The sequence below is a fragment of the Schistosoma mansoni genome, chromosome 1 (assembly GCF_000237925.1).
Source record: "Schistosoma mansoni strain Puerto Rico chromosome 1, complete genome".
Taxonomy (NCBI): Eukaryota; Metazoa; Platyhelminthes; class Trematoda; order Strigeidida; family Schistosomatidae; genus Schistosoma; species Schistosoma mansoni.
Window position 1 is genome coordinate 26,529,583 of NC_031495.1, and position 18,769 is coordinate 26,548,351.

At 36.7% G+C, this 18,769-nt stretch overlaps 1 protein-coding gene across 1 annotated transcript; it reads right to left on the reverse strand.

Annotated features, from left to right (window-relative positions):
• Window positions 1-4,366: 4,366 nt before the first annotated feature.
• Window positions 4,367-5,498, reverse strand: Smp_089220 (hypothetical protein). The gene is made up of 8 exons (XM_018793857.1): window positions 5,331-5,498; window positions 5,183-5,295; window positions 5,040-5,129; window positions 4,953-5,008; window positions 4,829-4,916; window positions 4,764-4,794; window positions 4,591-4,724; window positions 4,367-4,550 (listed from the first exon to the last, which is right to left on the reverse strand). Exons 1-8 carry the CDS (start codon window positions 5,470-5,472, stop codon window positions 4,512-4,514), a joined length of 693 nt encoding a protein of 230 aa, XP_018648327.1. The 5' UTR covers window positions 5,473-5,498; the 3' UTR covers window positions 4,367-4,511.
• Between the last annotated feature and the right edge of the window lie 13,271 nt (window positions 5,499-18,769).

Below are 18,769 nucleotides of genomic sequence, written 5' to 3' on the forward strand. Positions count from 1 at the left end.
ACGTAAGTTGGCAAAAGCCCAAGGGGCTTTTTGAATCCATGCAGAGATTTCGTCAGACACCAACCCATTAAGGCTGATCAGACTTTCAAGATAAGTGAAGTTGTCGATACGTTCGACTATTCCACTATTTGAGGCATAAAACTTGTAACCAACCACTACTGTTCGTGTTTTTATATCAAGTAAGCATATAATAAAACATGATATTTATCGCACAGAGGTAGCTTTAATTTAAAGGTTGAATATTATAGACCGTGAAGTAAACCAAGATATTATTTGGAATTGCTCAGAGACCGGAGAAAAGTATTTCATTAGGAAGCAAGGTGACCAGTTAAAAAAGCTGATCAAGACAATCATTATTTACAAAGAGTACTCTTATTTCCTCATGGAAAGGTTGGACAAGTTCACAAAAAGAAAAAAATCAAAGACTGTTTTGAACGACTGTAACGAATAGGAAATTAATACAACTTCGTTTATCAGTTGATACACTGGCCATATTTTTATTATCTGTTAATAACTGAAATCAGTGAAAAATATGAAACGGAAATTTTTTTAGTGACATTATCAAACTAAAACGTTGAGCTTCATCAACAAAAAATTTAAGTAATGAATGTCACATTTAAGTTAAATTAACAAAATATTCACATCGGTAATCTCAACATCTCTGTAATATTACAATAGTAGATCAATGGCTGAAATGCCTTTTGAAAGACATATCTGCAAAGTACTAGAGTCAGTTGAGAAATGGTACGAAAGGACACATTCACTTTCCGAAATATATAGATCTTATGTGTACAATGGAACAAGAGAGCGTTTGATTGTAATGACTCATTCGAGCAAAAACGTAGTAAGTGGAGTGTTCACAGGTTGATGAGATCATCACGGTTTGTGAAATAAACATTCTATGGTTTTTGTGTAGATCAGTAAAAATGAAAAAAGTTTAACGGCTGTGTTCAAACTGAAGTCCATTGACTATTTATAGCCATTAACTATTAAAATCAAACAACTTTCTCCAAATATCTATCTCTTTAGATCCCTCTTTTAATGCAAATAAATGACTACTAGAGAGTTGTAGATAGATTACAGATAACTTGAATAATTTAAGCAATGTCCCTTAGATATTATCACAATATTTAGCAAAGCGGTTGCGACATATGATTTACTTGGCAAAAACCGTACAGATTGATCTAGTACATTACTCTATGGTTTTAAATTTACTCAGCTAAATGCTTTTAGACATAAAGTGTTTTTACTCTGGAATAATAAAACAATTACTATCTGATCATTTAAATAATTATCATAGATTAAGCGTCAATTAAATAGAGAGTATGTCAAACAACACTTCATTCGATTATATTACTCAATCTTATTTATAATTAAAACATGCCTCGTACTAAGGACTCTTACTTAAAAGACTATTAAATGAGTATCACTCTATAGTACTCAATCTAGAGCTGCCCTAGAAATCCTACCAATTCCAAGCACGGATAAAAGGAGAGGTTTGGCATGGGGTTAGCAACCCCATTCCTTAAAATAACCTTACTAAAAAAACACTAAACAGAAAAGTCAACACCATGTAGTGAAACCGTTAAGTGTTTTCCTAGTCCATATAGCTTTGTCAGTATGTACGTTAAGTAAAATGGGTGATTTACATAACTTCATGTTTTGATATATTTATTATTACTATTGACTAAGAAACTCAACACTGAACAAATTACGTCATATGGATTTATATTCACTTATTAGAATAAAGTACAAGGAAAAAAACAAGCAATTCGTCAATAAAATTAGCTTGATCCATAAGACACGTAACGCGTATTTCCAAATATTTTAAAAATTTGATCGCGAAAAATGATTGTTTAGTTGAACTGATAAGGAAGTTTATTATCATAGATTTTTTGTGACTTCATTCGAGTAGGAAGAGAATATAACACTGTTGAATTTAGCAATAACTAATATTGAATGGAACAGTTACACTCTACTAAATCCTAATTTTGAAAAACAGCGAATATTCTAAAAATACTCAATTTCTATGGTATGGCTAAGAGTGGAGAGAGTCCGCTATCCCATAAGAAATGCTCTTATACGGCTACGAGTATACAGCCACTGCCAAGAAAGACCTACTCACAGCCTTGTTTACGAAATTGAGAGTATGAAAAGTGGATGCCAAGCGCTTTAATCGAGTTGATGGATACAGAGGATTTACCATGGGGGATTAGAGAACCCTGGCTCTAAACCAATGGTGCACATGGGCTCCGATATCTTGATAAAACAAATTGTGTATGAGCCTGTTGTTGGACACAGGCTAACATGGGACGGCATCTAGCGTTGCTCCACTGCCTTGCGGGTTACACTTCCAGGTCAAAGGCTAGAGAAGTGGCCCCCTAAGAAAACCACCTTTTTCATTTTGGTCACCCGGACAGTGTTCCAGCCCACACACAAACTAAATGATTACTACAATTGGAAAAACTATTCACGTTTCAACCCTCATTCTCACAAACCATCCTCAAAACTATTTATTGATACTCGTCTTTATTTTACTTTGCATCAATTGTCTGCTCATTTATTTCACTTTGCACATCCTCTTATTCTTCGACTGCTATAGCAGCTCACCTATAATGAAAAGCCTGTTCTATTCGATCTCGAGTCACTGACTGGTCAGAAGTTGAACGCTACCGCCGAATAAGAATTTTGAACTAGCCTTTCTTGAGATTACATATGCCATTCAAACTGACCTTCGTCAACGTTCACACGATAATGCAGATCGGACAACAGATAGGGTCGGCCATGTCTTTGGAGAGTCTTAATATCGATGTCTGTTGTCTGTCTGAGATCCATTTGAATGGCCATTCGAGATTTGCTGGTCCCATATCAGATAACGGTGACCGTCTACTGAAACTTTGCACAGACTGGAACCTGTTTCTGACAAGCACTAACTATCGACAGTCTTCGCCGGTGTGCTATCTAGCCTCCTACATCTGCATCTAAAACCTGAACTCAGATTGTTCATATCGCGATCAGCTACCTAGCCTCCTACATCTGCATCTAAAACCTGAACTCAGATTGTTCATATCGCGATCAGCTACCGCTGGTATGGTTATGTGCAAAACTGCCGCTCCTTTCGGAGTGCTTATCTAGACTCTGACTATGACCTTGTTTGCGCTAATCTTACCGTGTCTTTCAGTGGCTAAAACATTTATCGTTCTCACAGAATGATATCAGCAAATTGGTTATAGCTTCTGTCGAGACTAAATATGGAATTCAGCTAGGTCGAAGGCTAGCTACCAACCCGTCGAAAAGTATAGATGAGCATTGGGTGCACCTACATGACGCCAAAGGGATGAAGAATAAAGTCGCTAGAGTCTTTGCAAAACGTCCCGCTTATAAGCACTTGGTTTCTACAGGCTCCTTACAACTTTTTGGAACTGGATTCAGCTTGGAGAACAAAACTTCATTAAAATCTTCTACCTGAAATACAAGTCTTCTTCACCTGCGGACATTTCATCCATTACGCTTTGCTTAAATGAGGCACATGGATTTCACACTCTTTAATAAACTGAATGTTAACTATACAGAATTGGAGAACTTCGTATAAAGGACAATGAATATAACTTAATTTGTAAAAATATTAATATTATTAGTGCCTAGTCTTACAAAAACTCGTGTGTATCGAACAGAATGAAATAACGTAAAATAAAAATACAACAATAAGTAGCAATAGTTTACTCGATGTTCAGTTCACTTAAACTTATCACTTAATTTCTACTACTAAAACCCAAACGACGAAATTTCGGTACAAAACATTACAAAATCTATTTAGTTTCTGAAAAACGTTCATGAAAAGTATGTATTTATTACGGTGTTATTTATAGGTAAAAAGGCCTGGAGCCTTGTCATTCACATTGACTCAATAGCACTTGTATATGTTTCTAGCGGTTACTTCTGCTAAGTAGTGAATAAGTTTCTACTACACGAATCGGTCCAACACCCAAATTATACGCCAGAGGAGTCTTTACTTAGTTTTAGGTTCCATAAAACTGATTTTACATTTATATCTCCATAGAATGCGTCAAACATGGTTTAGTGGTATTAATTAATGAATTACATCAATTTTGCCTGGTTCTTACCCCAAAACCTAATTTAAACCTTAAGAAGTGCTTAGGAGCATGTGATGCATAAACTTACTTGAACACTTTGAATATCGAAGTTGCATTATGTACGTATGAATGCCACTATGCTACTATTTTGGACTCATCAGCCGGAGTTACCTACATTAGTTTGAGTCCTAAACATCACCGGGAAGGTTTATACAAACAATACAAACCAATTAGACTACCAAAACAGCTGACAAATTCCAGAAGAGGGTGAATAAAACAGTGTCACCATAATATTACCAGAAAGGCCAGTAGAAATTACAGATAATAACACTAAAAGTTGATTTAAAAACTCAATCACACGAAAAATATAAGTTATTACGAGATCTTGTCAATTAATTGGACAGATGAAAAAACACTTTACAGCTTCTTCAACAGCTCGGACGCCTCCTTCTTTGCCTAAGTGTCTCAGTTAGGTAAAAAAAAGGCAAGTGGTTACTTCTTCAGTATCCAAGTCATCTTCCGTAAATTCTAACACTTTATGACAATAATGCTTAGCCAGATCATAATTCTTTAACCTGTGGTACGTCTTTGCTATATAAAGAGAATTTTTTACAATAGTTCCAGGAGCCTCTATAACGAACGTATTGTATATAAAAAAACACAAATTACTTTTTTCTGAATCAAGGAGATAGTTAAGAGCCTACAGTGTCATTCGCATTAGCCACTAAACTTACCTCTTCGTAAGTAGATGTCGGTGGTTCACCGAAAAACGTAGCGGCGAACTTTCGCTTTATCCATGGGAGATCTGTCACTTCGAAACACCTATGAGAATGTTATGAAAAACTAAATATGACTCACCATCTCCCAAGAGCGTGCAACGTCACAAAGTCGTCAGGATCTGTTTTTATGGCTTTCTAAGAGATAAACTTGGCAAAACAGTATTACCACCCAATGATTCTTCATCTTAAAAGAATTTTCTATTCGCTTATTTATTCCTTCAATTTCTGATGATAAGTTCAAAAATATTCCGTACCACTACAGCAGTACCAATATATATTGGTATAAAATTAATCGAATATGGAACGTACAGAGTTGCATTTAGAACTTTCTGGATCTATTCGAAGCCCTTCATCACAAGCTGACAGACCTTCTTCGATGTATTTTTTATACACTTGTTTATCGTTTTTACCCAATGAGTTAGCTGATATTTGGCTTAAGTGATTTGGCAAAGATTACCTAAATTTCTGCAGCTATTTGCCTTCCTCCAGTACAATTCAGGATGCTTATTATTGCTTATTGCATGAGACACTACATCGTATGCTTCTTTGTATTTTTTAGAACTATCAAGCTTTTGCCATTCTGTAATTACACCGTCCATAGCGCTAATTTGCTTATCGAGGCCAAGAACGTCTTACCTTGAAATTGATGCGTTTAAAGTCTTTATTATGCAGAGACAAAGAATAGTATGGCGAATCCCTTACCCTATGTCTAAGTCTTAGGACGTTCTGCTGAAAGTTTGAACTAGAAAGAAGATCGATTGTCTGATAGTTTATGAAACAGCATAAATTAGAGTTGCCTAAGATACCCTCACCCACTTAAACATAGCGTCCCATTTGTGTAATATATGTCTTTTCAACACTTGATCGATCTGTAATAAAAAGATAGATAAAGTCCTGCCTTCATGCCTTTATCAACGACCACTTATAATGATATCTGAAGCATGGACTACCAGCAATATTTCGAATTTATGTATGCTTCTTGACAACTATTTCCTGTCTCGAAGTGGTAGGTTGAAAGGACGAGGAAGAAGCCATCTTACATATGCTCACTCTAGCTTAAACTTACTCTTTCGTGATGTGCTAGAATTAAGCAAACTGCAGGATTCGGTGTAGAATGTTCTGAAGTCCTCAAATTCAATTTCCTAGCTGTTAGGTTGTGTTTACCATCAACATAACACATCAGCAAGTGAAATAGTAATATTGTCAGAGATATTCACAGTAGTCTCAGCCCTACCATTCACAGGCAAGCTTGTTTGTAGGGACTTCCACATGCCTGAAATTTCTTGGTCTCCAGTCAAAACGCCGAAATATTTTGAATCATTTATTGAGTGTTTAGAGCTTGGACAGTGAACCCAATATGTCGATAGCTCTACCAGACATAAAAATATCTTGAAGTTGGCTCCTATCAATAACCTTACCCCCAGTGCTGTGTATTTTAAAGAAAGTTTCCAGATAGAAACCATGATAGTGTCATCCGCACCCTTGATATAAAAACCACAACCAGTAAACTGTCAACTATCATGCTGGAAAAACTTCAGAAATTGTATAAGAAACACTGAATGGGTGACTTTCTTTACTGTGGACAGTACCGATAAATTGACCAATACATTACATCATAACAATAGTAATATCTTCGACAACATCGCATCATGAGAATATTGGAGACATAGATTTTCTAAAGATCTGCATACGCCGGTTCATACAAAAATATGTCTTCGAAAGCATTGGACATAATTCCTTAATCCTAATGACTTCTTTACTGAAGTTACGGTGACAGAAATATTTGTGAAGGCAAAGGTGATACGTACATGAAAACAGTTACACAGGAAAAATGTCTCATCGAACTTAATAATAACTCCTCCGCATCTATCAAACCCCTCCAAAATAAAGGTGAATGTTCGAAATCAAAAGAACGAAAAATACCCATCAAGGATAGTAAAGTATACGAAGACACTAAACTTATTACAGAACTATTTAGTGAACACCTATGTTCCTCATTAACGAACAAAAACCTGCTAAGTGAGTCGGAGATCACCCCAGTGGCCCACAGTAAAATTACTAATATAGATTTCAATGTACAGAATATTTCTAAGACAGCTAGTACACTGAAACACTCCTACACTGATGGATGGTATTCCAGCCAGTATTCTGAAAAGCAGAAATGACGATATGTGCGTTTTACTTCTTAAACTATTTGTGATATGACTCTCTACAGCGTGTCACCCTACTGCATGGAAAACCACACATATCATCCCCAAAATTAAGACATAACTTGTAGAAAATATTGAAAATCACCCACCCATAAACAGAACTTCAGTAGCACTTTAAGTGATGGAAAAGCAGTAAATACAACGGTAGTTTAAAATTCACTTACTGACAATCTCATCCCAACCTCTCAGAACAGTTTTCCGAGGTCCAGATCAAACGATACATGCCCACCAGACTACCGAAATATGACTGGCTGTGAATAACCAAAGAACCAGCAATTATTGACTTTTTTACAGCACTGTATAGCTTATTGTGGAACACACTTTCAATGCCTACCCATAGGTGTGACACTATCACCAAGTTCAAAAACCTGATAACCCTGTTTTATTGTGGATCGCCTAATATCTGGACCGACCACGAATATAATAGTCCCTCATCGTCATTCTTACATGTACAAACAAATGATGAAATACGTGGTTTCTCTTTTCCCATTATTCATTATTAGTCATGCTCTTATGCTCCTTCACTTGACCCTCAGGTTTCGAGCCTATCTAAGGTTTGAAGTCGCATTAGTTTCTTCCATAAAGTCACATGTCACATCTCAAATATGGTTGATCATATGAAGCTCAGAATATCTTAGATTACCATGAGTTCCTTCTAGTTCATGTTCTGCAAGTTAAATTTCTTTGTCAGTGCTCGAATGTTTTGCTCTCATGCCTTACTCACAAATTTTGCAACCCTTAACTCTTCTTTCAAATTCTTTGATCAGCTATCTGTCCTTATTATCCCTAAACAATATATCATCTGGCCAGTCTCTTATAACTTATACCACTAATTAACTTTGTGGCAGTGTGATATACTAAATGGATGTCTAATCCATAATACAAGAGCTTTGCCCATTTCATTTTCTTGTAACATGGAACTAGTAGAGATAGTGTGTCCCAATATCGTGTGCAACACCGAGCTTAAATTAAGGCAATATTCATACATACCACAAACGTTAAATTACGGCTCTTTATGACAAAGTGGGTTGTCACAGAACAATGGCACTGACACTACTAATTACAACAGCTCTTGAGCGACTAACTACAAGGCATTAGGTGTTTGAAACCTTGGTAATATTAATCGACAATCCACCAAAGGATAAGTACTCATAGCAACCTAGGGACATCATTTTATTCCAAAGCGGTAACAAAATGACAAAAGTGGTTAGTTGGCTGTAAAACAATATTCACGTAAGAAATACGAAAGATATGTAACTCCTAGCGTCAGCAACAATGATTTTCCCAGAATGATGGGACGTGTATTTTTATTATTCAAGGCTAGGTTCAACTAGTAAAAGCGGAATCAACCGATATATTCAGCAACTCAAAATAGCAGTCACTAGAAATAAATGCTGAAGAGAACGGAAATATAGACGTTTTAGAAGACCCAAACGACACTAAATGGCTGAAAATATAAGCGAAACGAATCATCTCAATCTCAAGGGCACCAAATGAGAAACGAAACGTGAAAATAAAGGCATCAAAACTTGACATTTCAGGGTAAGACAACGTGTTATCGTTACACGGGATTATACAATAGTACAGACAACAATACAAGCAAAGTTATATGTAAAGAGGAGCAAATAAATAGTCAACATCAATAACAGTCTGGTGTACTCCCTAATATATATACATAGTCAAAAGTGTCATTAGAAAGGTGGCGTTTTTCAAAACTTCATGAATAATCTTGATTTTTTCATTTGGGCTGGCGTCAAGACACAAAGTACAGCTTGTGATTATAAAAGAGGTGTGTCCATCAATCTATTAAGTGAACACTTTTCAACCACTCATCCGTATATACAGATATGTATTCACTCGCCAATAATGTATTTCGAATGTAAGTTGAGGTGATGTTTTAATCAGCCCCATAAACGTTCTGCACGGTGCATTGCAACACGAGTGTGTTTTTGAGTATGTTTAGCAGATTAATGTTTTGGCTCCAACGTCCAGCTAGGTAATCAATGGCTGGGTTTTAGACTGGAGAAGAACTGACTGTTAACGATGTAATTGCGGCCAGAAGCCCACCCCTTAGGATCCTGCTAAGTACGATGATCAGTATTTACCTGCAATGATAGGTCTATGAGGTCCCTGAAGACAGTCGAATGTTTAGAAATGCATTTTTAGGGGGAGAGGTTACTGTTGTCTGAATCTCTCAAAGGTCAGGCTAATTTCATCCCGGATATCATATGGCTTGTAGGGGTAAACACTTCTTGATTGCTCTAGGCATGAATTATCCGAACAAAACTCCTGCCAATCAGAATCTTGTAATAATTTATAACGCTTCATATTATGTTGATAAGGCTGATTGTATTTGACAAGATTTCATGAACTCAGGTGAATGGGGGTAGTTAAAACATAACCACAGTGCATGCAGAAAACCATTGAGGTAAGTTGCCTCAACAGATAAACCATCAGAAAGCCGGACTTCTAGATCAGCAGCTAGATTTATTATTTTAATAAACCTCTATGGCAAAAAATTTTACATGTAAACTTCTCACAACAGTTCATGGACGGTGAAAAGGAAAGGGATATGACATGTTTGTTTGAATCCGTGGGCGCCCCGTTGTAGTGGATGTGTTTCTTAGTGACAACTAAGCCTTGAGCAGGTCGGCTTTCATGAAGCATTTACATTACAGTAGTTTGGTTCTGATGATTCCATTCTTACTTCTGTCAAATGGTCACACACACGATCGATTTTCATGTGTAAGCGTAAAAAACAGTCTCCTAAATGTAATACTGTTTTATAACCAGCTGTTGTTGGCTGAAAAATTTACTTTTCACTGTCCTTAGATTTTCAGGTTAATCTTCATTGTCCATAATACGCTTGCGGGTATTGATTACTGTGATCACTTTGAAAAGTTACAGTCTTTTCTGAGTTAACTGGATTCCTCACGACGGAGCTACCTGCTGTAGTCTTCATAGTCGTTTGGTGGAGTCAACGACTCATTTTGAAATATCTTCTATCAAAACTTTCAGTTTTTGTAACTGAAAGGTACAAACAAGACATTTTATTTCCACACATACTGTAAAATAGTTACAGACCTTTGGAAATATAAAGTGCGTGAAATCCAGTCACTTGATCACAATGATTTTCGAGGGTTCGATAGGTGATTGGGGATTGTTATATTAGCATTCTGGCAAGTCTAACTCACAAAAATGAGTCTTTTGGAAACAGTCCCCTTTATCCGGTTAACGGCTTTCGATTGCACATACATCATTATAGCTGTAGTGATTCATACGAGCTTATTCCGATTTTTGGGCAGAGTTTTAGAATGCAGAGGGCATGTGTCTGTTAGGCTATTTTTTGCATTTTTGGTAACCCTGAATTTTTTATGAGTTACTATGACCTTCGAAACGTGTACTTTCTCATCTATACCCTTGTCGATTCTATACTTTTATACTTTATTTGTGCTTGTATGTGTCTGTACACTTATCATCACATACAATTCTTATTACCTATTACACACTTTCCACTGTTTGTTTTGGGTTCTAATGGTGCTTGTAATGATTAATGTTTTCATTAGTCAGATTTTATTACACTCGAACAGCATCTCTAATTTTTCCTCTGCTTCGTAAAACAGGCCAGAAATGTTTCTATTCACAGCAGTCACATTCAACTTTTGTTATTTCTTTATTCACTAATACGATCAAGTTGATGTATATACACAAGCGGACCGAAAAATTGTGTTTACTCACTTCCTATCAGTACTAGTAGTGTTCAACAACAGATACTAAATAGTGTTTGAAAAGACATTGTAGATACTATGCAAATTATCTTGGGGCCCAGGAAGAGGGAGCAGTCGACTGGATGAGAAGAAAGCTTGATATCTAGGCTTTATAAAACTAAGGCGAATCAAAATTACTGGTTTATTGATGGAACCGCAGCCTAACGTTTCTTGAATTAATGAAGAACTTGCCTAGGGACGTAGTTCTGAGCATCTAAACGTTGGCCAAGAGTAAAATTTGCTAATTTTTCAGGTGCCTTTTGATGCTTTTGAGTTATTGAGAAAGACTTAAGGTGGGTTTTGTAGTGCATTTAGTTGGAAATACAAGAATATGAATTTCATGATGACCGTAGTTAACAGAACTGATGTGGGAAATTCTGAACCTTATGGTCAGCCTGTGACCGTTTCATCAGATATGCGTTCCAGACAAGCTCTCCTTGAGTGACAGGTACAACCTTTAGTCTCTAGAGATCGTTACGCATAGAGCTCATTAGCTTGACTCCACATATTTCTTTGGTATGTCCAGATAATTTTACAGCGTATGAAGCAACCATTTCAGAATAACGACAGAACGTGTAAGTAGTTTTACATCATCTCAAAACTGTTATCTTAGACGTTTTTTTGAAAAAACAAAATCAGTTTTTTTGTCAAATTCTTGATGAACGACGCATACAGCCAAATATAGAACGAACTGGGTATGCCAATAGCTGTGTTCTTCTACAACTTGTTAATGAACATCACTCCGCTTCTCAGGTCAAGCAACTTATAGAAATTTTCTAGATAATTTTGGGCATTTGTATCACCCTTGTATAACTGAATAGTCAAGGATCTTGTTCCTAATTGAAACAGAAAGTGTTAGCAATCTTTAAATGATTTGAAAGAGCATTTAGGTTCAACCAGTATATAAGAATGTACATGTTGCCCTCTTATTGTGGGCTGGCCTTCTCTCTACATCAATATGTGTGAGCAGGTCGTCGGTATTATATTACTTCAGGTCTATACCAATGGATTATAAAAGTCGAATGAGTACGGAAGTCACATGTCACATAAGTAAATGAAGAACTATTTTACTACGCGAATGTGGACGCTGGAAGTCGTTTACTATGAGAGTCATATGAAACATAGAATCTTGGGACGCAACTTTTTCGGTCAAACCGGTTGTGAAGCGTTGAAGTAACTATAACACTTTGGTGATCATGAAGGACCAATCGTTCGGCTGAAAAAGTTTTTGTGAGGTTATGACTGAGAACGGTAATAATATATTTCTTAGTAAGGATAGGTCAGCTTGCAGACAAGATTTACCGTGACAACATGCTCAATCAGTCCGGTAAGATACCCTGCACATTATGTATAGGGAAAATGAAACAGGTGTTGATGCACAAGAATATGATTAACGGCAGTAAACCTTTTACATACACCCTACGGTTGGCAAGAATAATGGTAGCTGCGTTAGAATGATTGATAAGTGATCAGTTCAGACCAGGTCCGTACTTTGGTAAATGCACAATTGTTCAGTTAAGAACAACAATTTCAACACGTTACTTGGTGCTTATCGTTAGTATTCTCCACATAACAGAAATAGTAGGCGTTTAGAAGAATAACCTTTAGATCTTTCCAATATATCAAGGGTCTCAAGTAGGGAACAGTATGAAATCACATGTTTCTGTTTCTGGCATAGTTTTACGGTGAAGTTGTGAAGGAGAGGGAAGAGAAGCTGAAGAACGGACATTGGTTATGTATGCTCCATTTTGTGTGCAAAATCCTTCCATGTATACACTTGCAACTTGTTCTTATTGGTTTCTTCAGTTGTACATTTTGTTAGTCTTTTTGGTGCGATTCGAGATGGTAATATTTTATTTTATTATGGTTTTCTCATTTTTCTTTCGCCTTCACTGAGTTTTTATGTTTCTTCTAGAGGTGCATTTATGTTGTTTTAGTTTATACTTGGTCTTCATAGCAGCCATATTGATTGTTCCCTTTTTGATTGTGTTGCTTGAGTTGACTGGAATTTTGCATTTTGATTGTGAATTGAAGCACTTTTCCAGAAATGGAAACACTTTGTGCTATAAAGCAACAAAATATTATCTTTTGAAAGGAATTTTACGTGATCTATTCAGAAAGGGTAAAATAACACTTCATTTTTTGTGCGCTCGGTAATTTGCTTACATTCCTTATCAATTTGTCTATTTATTGTAATTTAGATCGATAATTCAGGGAACACCTATTGGTTTACTAACTGAGCGGTGATATTTGTTTAAGTGAAAATTTACATTTGTATTTATAATGAAATATAGAACCGTTATTTTCCCGACCACCTTGTTTTGATTTCAACTGGGCAATAGCGCGTGTCTAAACTGCCGAGACAGTTATTCTTCAGTTCAAACCTTGGTTTAGATCTTACAGGTTATGACTAATGAAATTGATTGGTTTTTTGTGGAAAAACTAAAAAAAGACAGCCTAACTTTCTTTCTCCTACCAGGTCGATTGCAATGAATGTGCGTTCAGAATAATTCGAGAAAAAAAGCGGATATCATGGGAACTAATAGGTAAAGGAATATAAAAATGGAGAAAATTAAAAGCAAAGGAAGTGAATCGGGACCGTAGTAAGGGAAATACAGTGTTTGTACATAAAAGCTAAGCTCTCGTTTTCCAGTAATGTTTGTCGTCAGTTGTTTGTTTAGAGCCACCATTGTACCCTTGCAATTTTTCATAAGCCTAGTTTAACGTGTTAAAACGCCATTTGGCCAAACGTGAAGAGGGTTTGAAGTTACAGAATGAATTGATGGGGTTGTTTTTATGGGAACGCAACATCAGTAATATGTACCAGTTATTTCACATTGGACCACAGTGAGTCGTAGGAAGCAAGCACACGGTCCTACAGAAACGGGGGGAATTATCCGCTTGCCATCAGTGTTGATAATCATAAACAACGTTTTTATCTGATGATGCTAAGCTCCCTTGTGGTTTTAGTATGTTTTGGTTCAGCTTTGACAGAAGCTCTATGTTGCACATCCTTCATTTTGATAAAAAAACATTCAAATGCAGATAACCTGAAATGAGAACAATTCAGCCTCATGGAAACTGTCCTCTGAGTGCTATGTTATCAAGGAATACGATGAACTTGAATCTTCCGGGGGATAATGAATAAGATCAGTTCTTTTTATCTGATATGGAGATATCAATGCTCCATAATGCTCTAAAAAATCGGTTTTTGTGACCGTCTGTACAATAGGCAAAAGGTATAAGCCGCAAAATTAGTGACTAGTACTAATAGATGGGAGGTCACATTTTATTTTGAGTCATATTACTATTGTGATTAGTATCTGGATGGTCCATGGTGTGTTTTGAAATTGACATTGTTCATGAGAACTTGGGATATAAAAAACAAAATGAATAGATTGAAGTTGTCAAACACATGCAATGCTGAATTTGGCAGGAGAAAGTGTATGAAATTGTGTTCGATCTCATACTGGATGGCCAAAAGCTAAGAAAGTTAAAAACATACACTGTTAGTACGTAAGGAGGCTGGATACCCCGATAAAATAACAGTTACTGAGAGTATTGGGTCGCAAAGTGAAATTAGTCGTGGAGACAAGGGTGTTGTTTTAATAGTTGCTCAACGGCACTGGTTCCCAACCACACGAACCTTACATTCATCGGAAAGAATGCTTACAGCTTACTTACAACACTAGCATCTCCAGATAAACCTATTTCACTTCCCCAATACAACTCGCAAATAACCACTACTAAATCATATAAAGTGTACAAAATTGAAGTGCCGTGAGAGAGCGAATTTTCATAAAATGATTCGCCGGAACAACTTATCCTCAAGTTGTAGAAAGAGGTCATCAAATGTAATTTGGCGGTTAACTTCATGTCCAACTGCGTGATCGTTTAACTGAGGGAATTAACATTCCAAATGTGGGAAGGGAGCGTATAAAAATGCAAAAGTGTTTCCTCTAAGACACTAAAACTGTTGGCAATTATTATGAGGCTGTGCACGAAATTGACTTCCACGATATCAAGAACTCTACTACACTATTTCAGTGTGTTAATCCGATGAGTGTTGAAAATCATACAGGTAGACGTTAATTAACGATAATCCTCGTTCTCGTGAAAACACATATAACAACTAGTTGAGGCGCTACAAAGCAGGTTATAGGGATGAGCACAAGTTTGGTGAATGTTTACCCAGGTGGTGAAATAGACTTACGTAATCAATGTGTCTTTCTTCATGCTAAATGCCTTACGTGTGGTAAAATAGGACACATCCAGCCAGTTTCTAAAACTACTGTTCATTTCGCCACAAGTAACACCAAACTTTGTCATTCGAGCCCTATTAATATGGTTGATTCCAATAATCATGTACTATTCTTATTTACAACTTCTAGTGTTCAGTGGTGCTTTTCATGGGTTCAATTTTGACACTGATAGTATCGAATCCATGAATTCAATTGGAAAGTTCAAGTTATGTAATTTCAATGCCAAAATTAAACCCACTAAAGTTTGTAATTAAAGTATCAATGGTCATAAGTTTCCAACTCTTGGGTGTTGTGATTTGTTGATTCGAGACGATAAATCGTCAGTCCGAAATTGTGAATTCCTCATCACTGAATGTGAACCATCGATCCTGGGTCTAGAAAATTTAGGAGTGCTTCAGGAACAGCTTTCCTTATCGGTCACTGGTGGTAGTTCTAATGAAGTGCTTGGTAACTTGATAACTACGGAACTAAAGTGAGAGGAATTGCGAACGGCCCCAAAGTTCTCATTCTAATGCGCAAGCAAGAAACGTCAAAACCCTTAAAACAAAAATCAATTCTATAGCTCCTGAAAAATCGACAGACCTGGAGGGGAGAAGAGAGTAGATGGGGCCTTTCAGGGTAAAATTGCTAGACCGTCTGCAAAAGAAACAATGATAAAATCGCCTCGACAAAAATTCGTCCGGTGGTTGGTTTTCCAGTCTCCGAGGGTTCCTCCTAAAATGGTTGATAAATCTGTGGTTCGTATGTAGGCCAGCTACAACAGGCGAACACGTTGTAAGGACTTAGGTGAGTCTGTTCCGATTTCCATTGTCAATTCCTGTACTAATGAATATATTGTAGATCGCACAGAGACTATGTCTAAATACATAGCCGGACATATATATGATGGACCTAAGGAGTAGACATACAACAGATTATAGGGTTCCAAATATAATATGTTCGTTTGTGCTCAGCTGGTTCTACCTGCCTTAAGTTGTACTGTGTTGGGAACACTTAATTAGAAAGTCGATTCAAATACTCTTAACTATAATGCTAACACTATCAACTTTGTGTTTCGATCATCAGGTTGTCTTGATCTTACGTTCGTGTTATTTCTGATTGTCGCTAATTGCTTTCGTTTCTACACATAAATGCATTCTATTTTTAACGGGTAAACGACCCACTTTTTCTCCTGTTTTTTCCCTTCCGGATGATCTCACTAACTGCCCCTTGCGCCAAGCCGGCACACAATGTACCTTCTGGTTAAACGTTAAATTTCCAAAGGTTGAATGTTACATAGCATAGCTTGACCGTACAGGTGTTGTTACTTCAGATGACTTTTTACTATTCCCATTACATATATTGTATCCCCAGCCAAATGTCCTTCTGAAGAACTAAACGCCGAATAGATTTGTTAATGAGGAAGTAGCCTGATCATGGAACCAGGCTATAGACAATTATTTGCCTGTCTTTTGCCATATAACCCATCCAAGGATTCGACGCGCACCTCAAATGATTCAGACACAAATGATATGAGACTTCCTGCGTAACTGCTAGCATTAAAATCCACCGAGGTCTCTTATTGCTAAGTCTCCATGAACTTCGATGGAATATGATGGACTCCAAGAACTATTAATTAACCTCCTGCGATTCAATATGCTGAAGCTTCACATTACGAAACTCGTAACTCCTTGCCTTTAGCGAAACAAACATATTCCAGATCTTCCCTCTATATGAATTATTTTACCTGTAAGTTTTCTAGACTCTGGAATAATCTCCCACAAACCATCCGTACGTTAAACTCTCTCCCATTATTTGTTCGCTCCATTAGTGAATATCGCTCCTCTGAAAATGCATTAAATGCTCTAGCGCCTGTAAGTGTATCTTACTCCAAAAGTGAGATTATAGGAACTTTAAATGTTTAACCTCGTACTTGCTGTCACTTTACATTAACACTGTCACTAGCAACTCTAACACGTTTGAATAATATCTAACATGAACAGTGGTAACCTGAACGGCATATTTTGGCAATCATTCTTTTGTTGTTCCGTGCTCTTTGCTTTAATCTTACTTTCTCTAGTTGTAGATATTTATCAATAACTTGCTCTGGCACTGGAAATAATCTTAAAGAAATGCGTTCATAAATCATCAGGCTATCCACTTAAGAAAAAAATTAAAAGTTCCCTGGTGTTGCACTGGCTTGTCGTGATATATGCCACATATAAACTACTTATCAATTACTAAACCAGCAAAGATAAAACAATCTTATATTTCATGTTTGTTCCATATATCAAATGTTGCTTTTTATATCAATCTGATCATGCCTGTAAACTGGTGTGGATTCTGTAAATATTATTTTCAGAATACATATATATATATTATATTATACTTATGAGACACAGTTAAATACCCTGTTGACAGAACAATAAAAAACACGATTATTTGGTAACCAACCGATATCAACGAAAGCAACCAGGCCTGTACGGTAAACAGGTATTTGAAAATGTGGAGAGATGAGGTAGGTTTCCCCTTTACGTGGTGAATCAACTGAGAGATAATAATTATGGAAAAGTTCAACCGCCACACAAAGAGTGTTTGTTAGCTCGCTCTATAGATAAGCTATCAATCCTGTCAATAGCAATACACGTTTCTGACAAGCGACGAATGCAGCACCTACCCCTTGAAGATAGTCAATATAGTTACAATCAAGATCACAGTCAATGAATCAGGTTGCCAGGAAATTGCGGCAATTGAGGAAAATAAAATTAAGAAAATCACTGAAAATCTATATAACAGAAAGGAAAAAACCAAGGAATTTCACAGACAAAATAAACTATCTTAATTTTGTGAGGGTGTTAATTCTTAAGAAGACCTACGGTAACAAGAGATCATTTTTCCTAATTTCACCTCCTGCTAGGAGGACTAACGGAAGCAGTTGAACACAACGCTTAAATAGAGATCAGCGCAATATTAGTAGTAGTGATACATACACAACATTTCATCCGCAACTGAATTATTGACGGGCTGGATCAGTACATATAATCGAAATATTTCAGCTAGCTGAACATGTATTGTGCTGAAAACTTACTCATATCCCGTCAAGGGACTTTCCTCATAAGGTGCTTCTGGCCATCTGGTAGAGCTGAACTGGATACTAATGCCACGAAGAGAGCTTTTAAAAGCCATCCAGTCAATCAGGACCTGTCGCGAAGACAGTATGCCTGTTAAATAGTTGAATGACTAGCATAACAGAATCGGAGTTTTCTGATGGTCTGAAACACTTGCATATGGATAGGAGTCAGATGGATCGGAATGGCCTCATGAAAATTAAACAAAAATCGAAGTTTACTGAGCTGGAGGATATATTTTTGGTTATAGGATGAGGTATAGAAGTATGTAAATGTTAAATGTCTAGTTATCTGAGCAGATACGTTCCGAGGCCAGTCAAGTCACCATTTGATGTGGATACTTGGCTGAGCACCCTCATCCAGTGACACTTTCAGCAAAACTGAAATGGTTAACAGCAGTGTTAAATATTTTTAAGCTATTGATCTTGGTGGATTGCATAACACTTAACCCAGTAGCAAGTTGTGTACTAAATAGTTTCAATTTCGTACTTGTTAAGACATTTATACTATCGTCTGATGACAATAACCGCTAATTATTCTATAACATGAA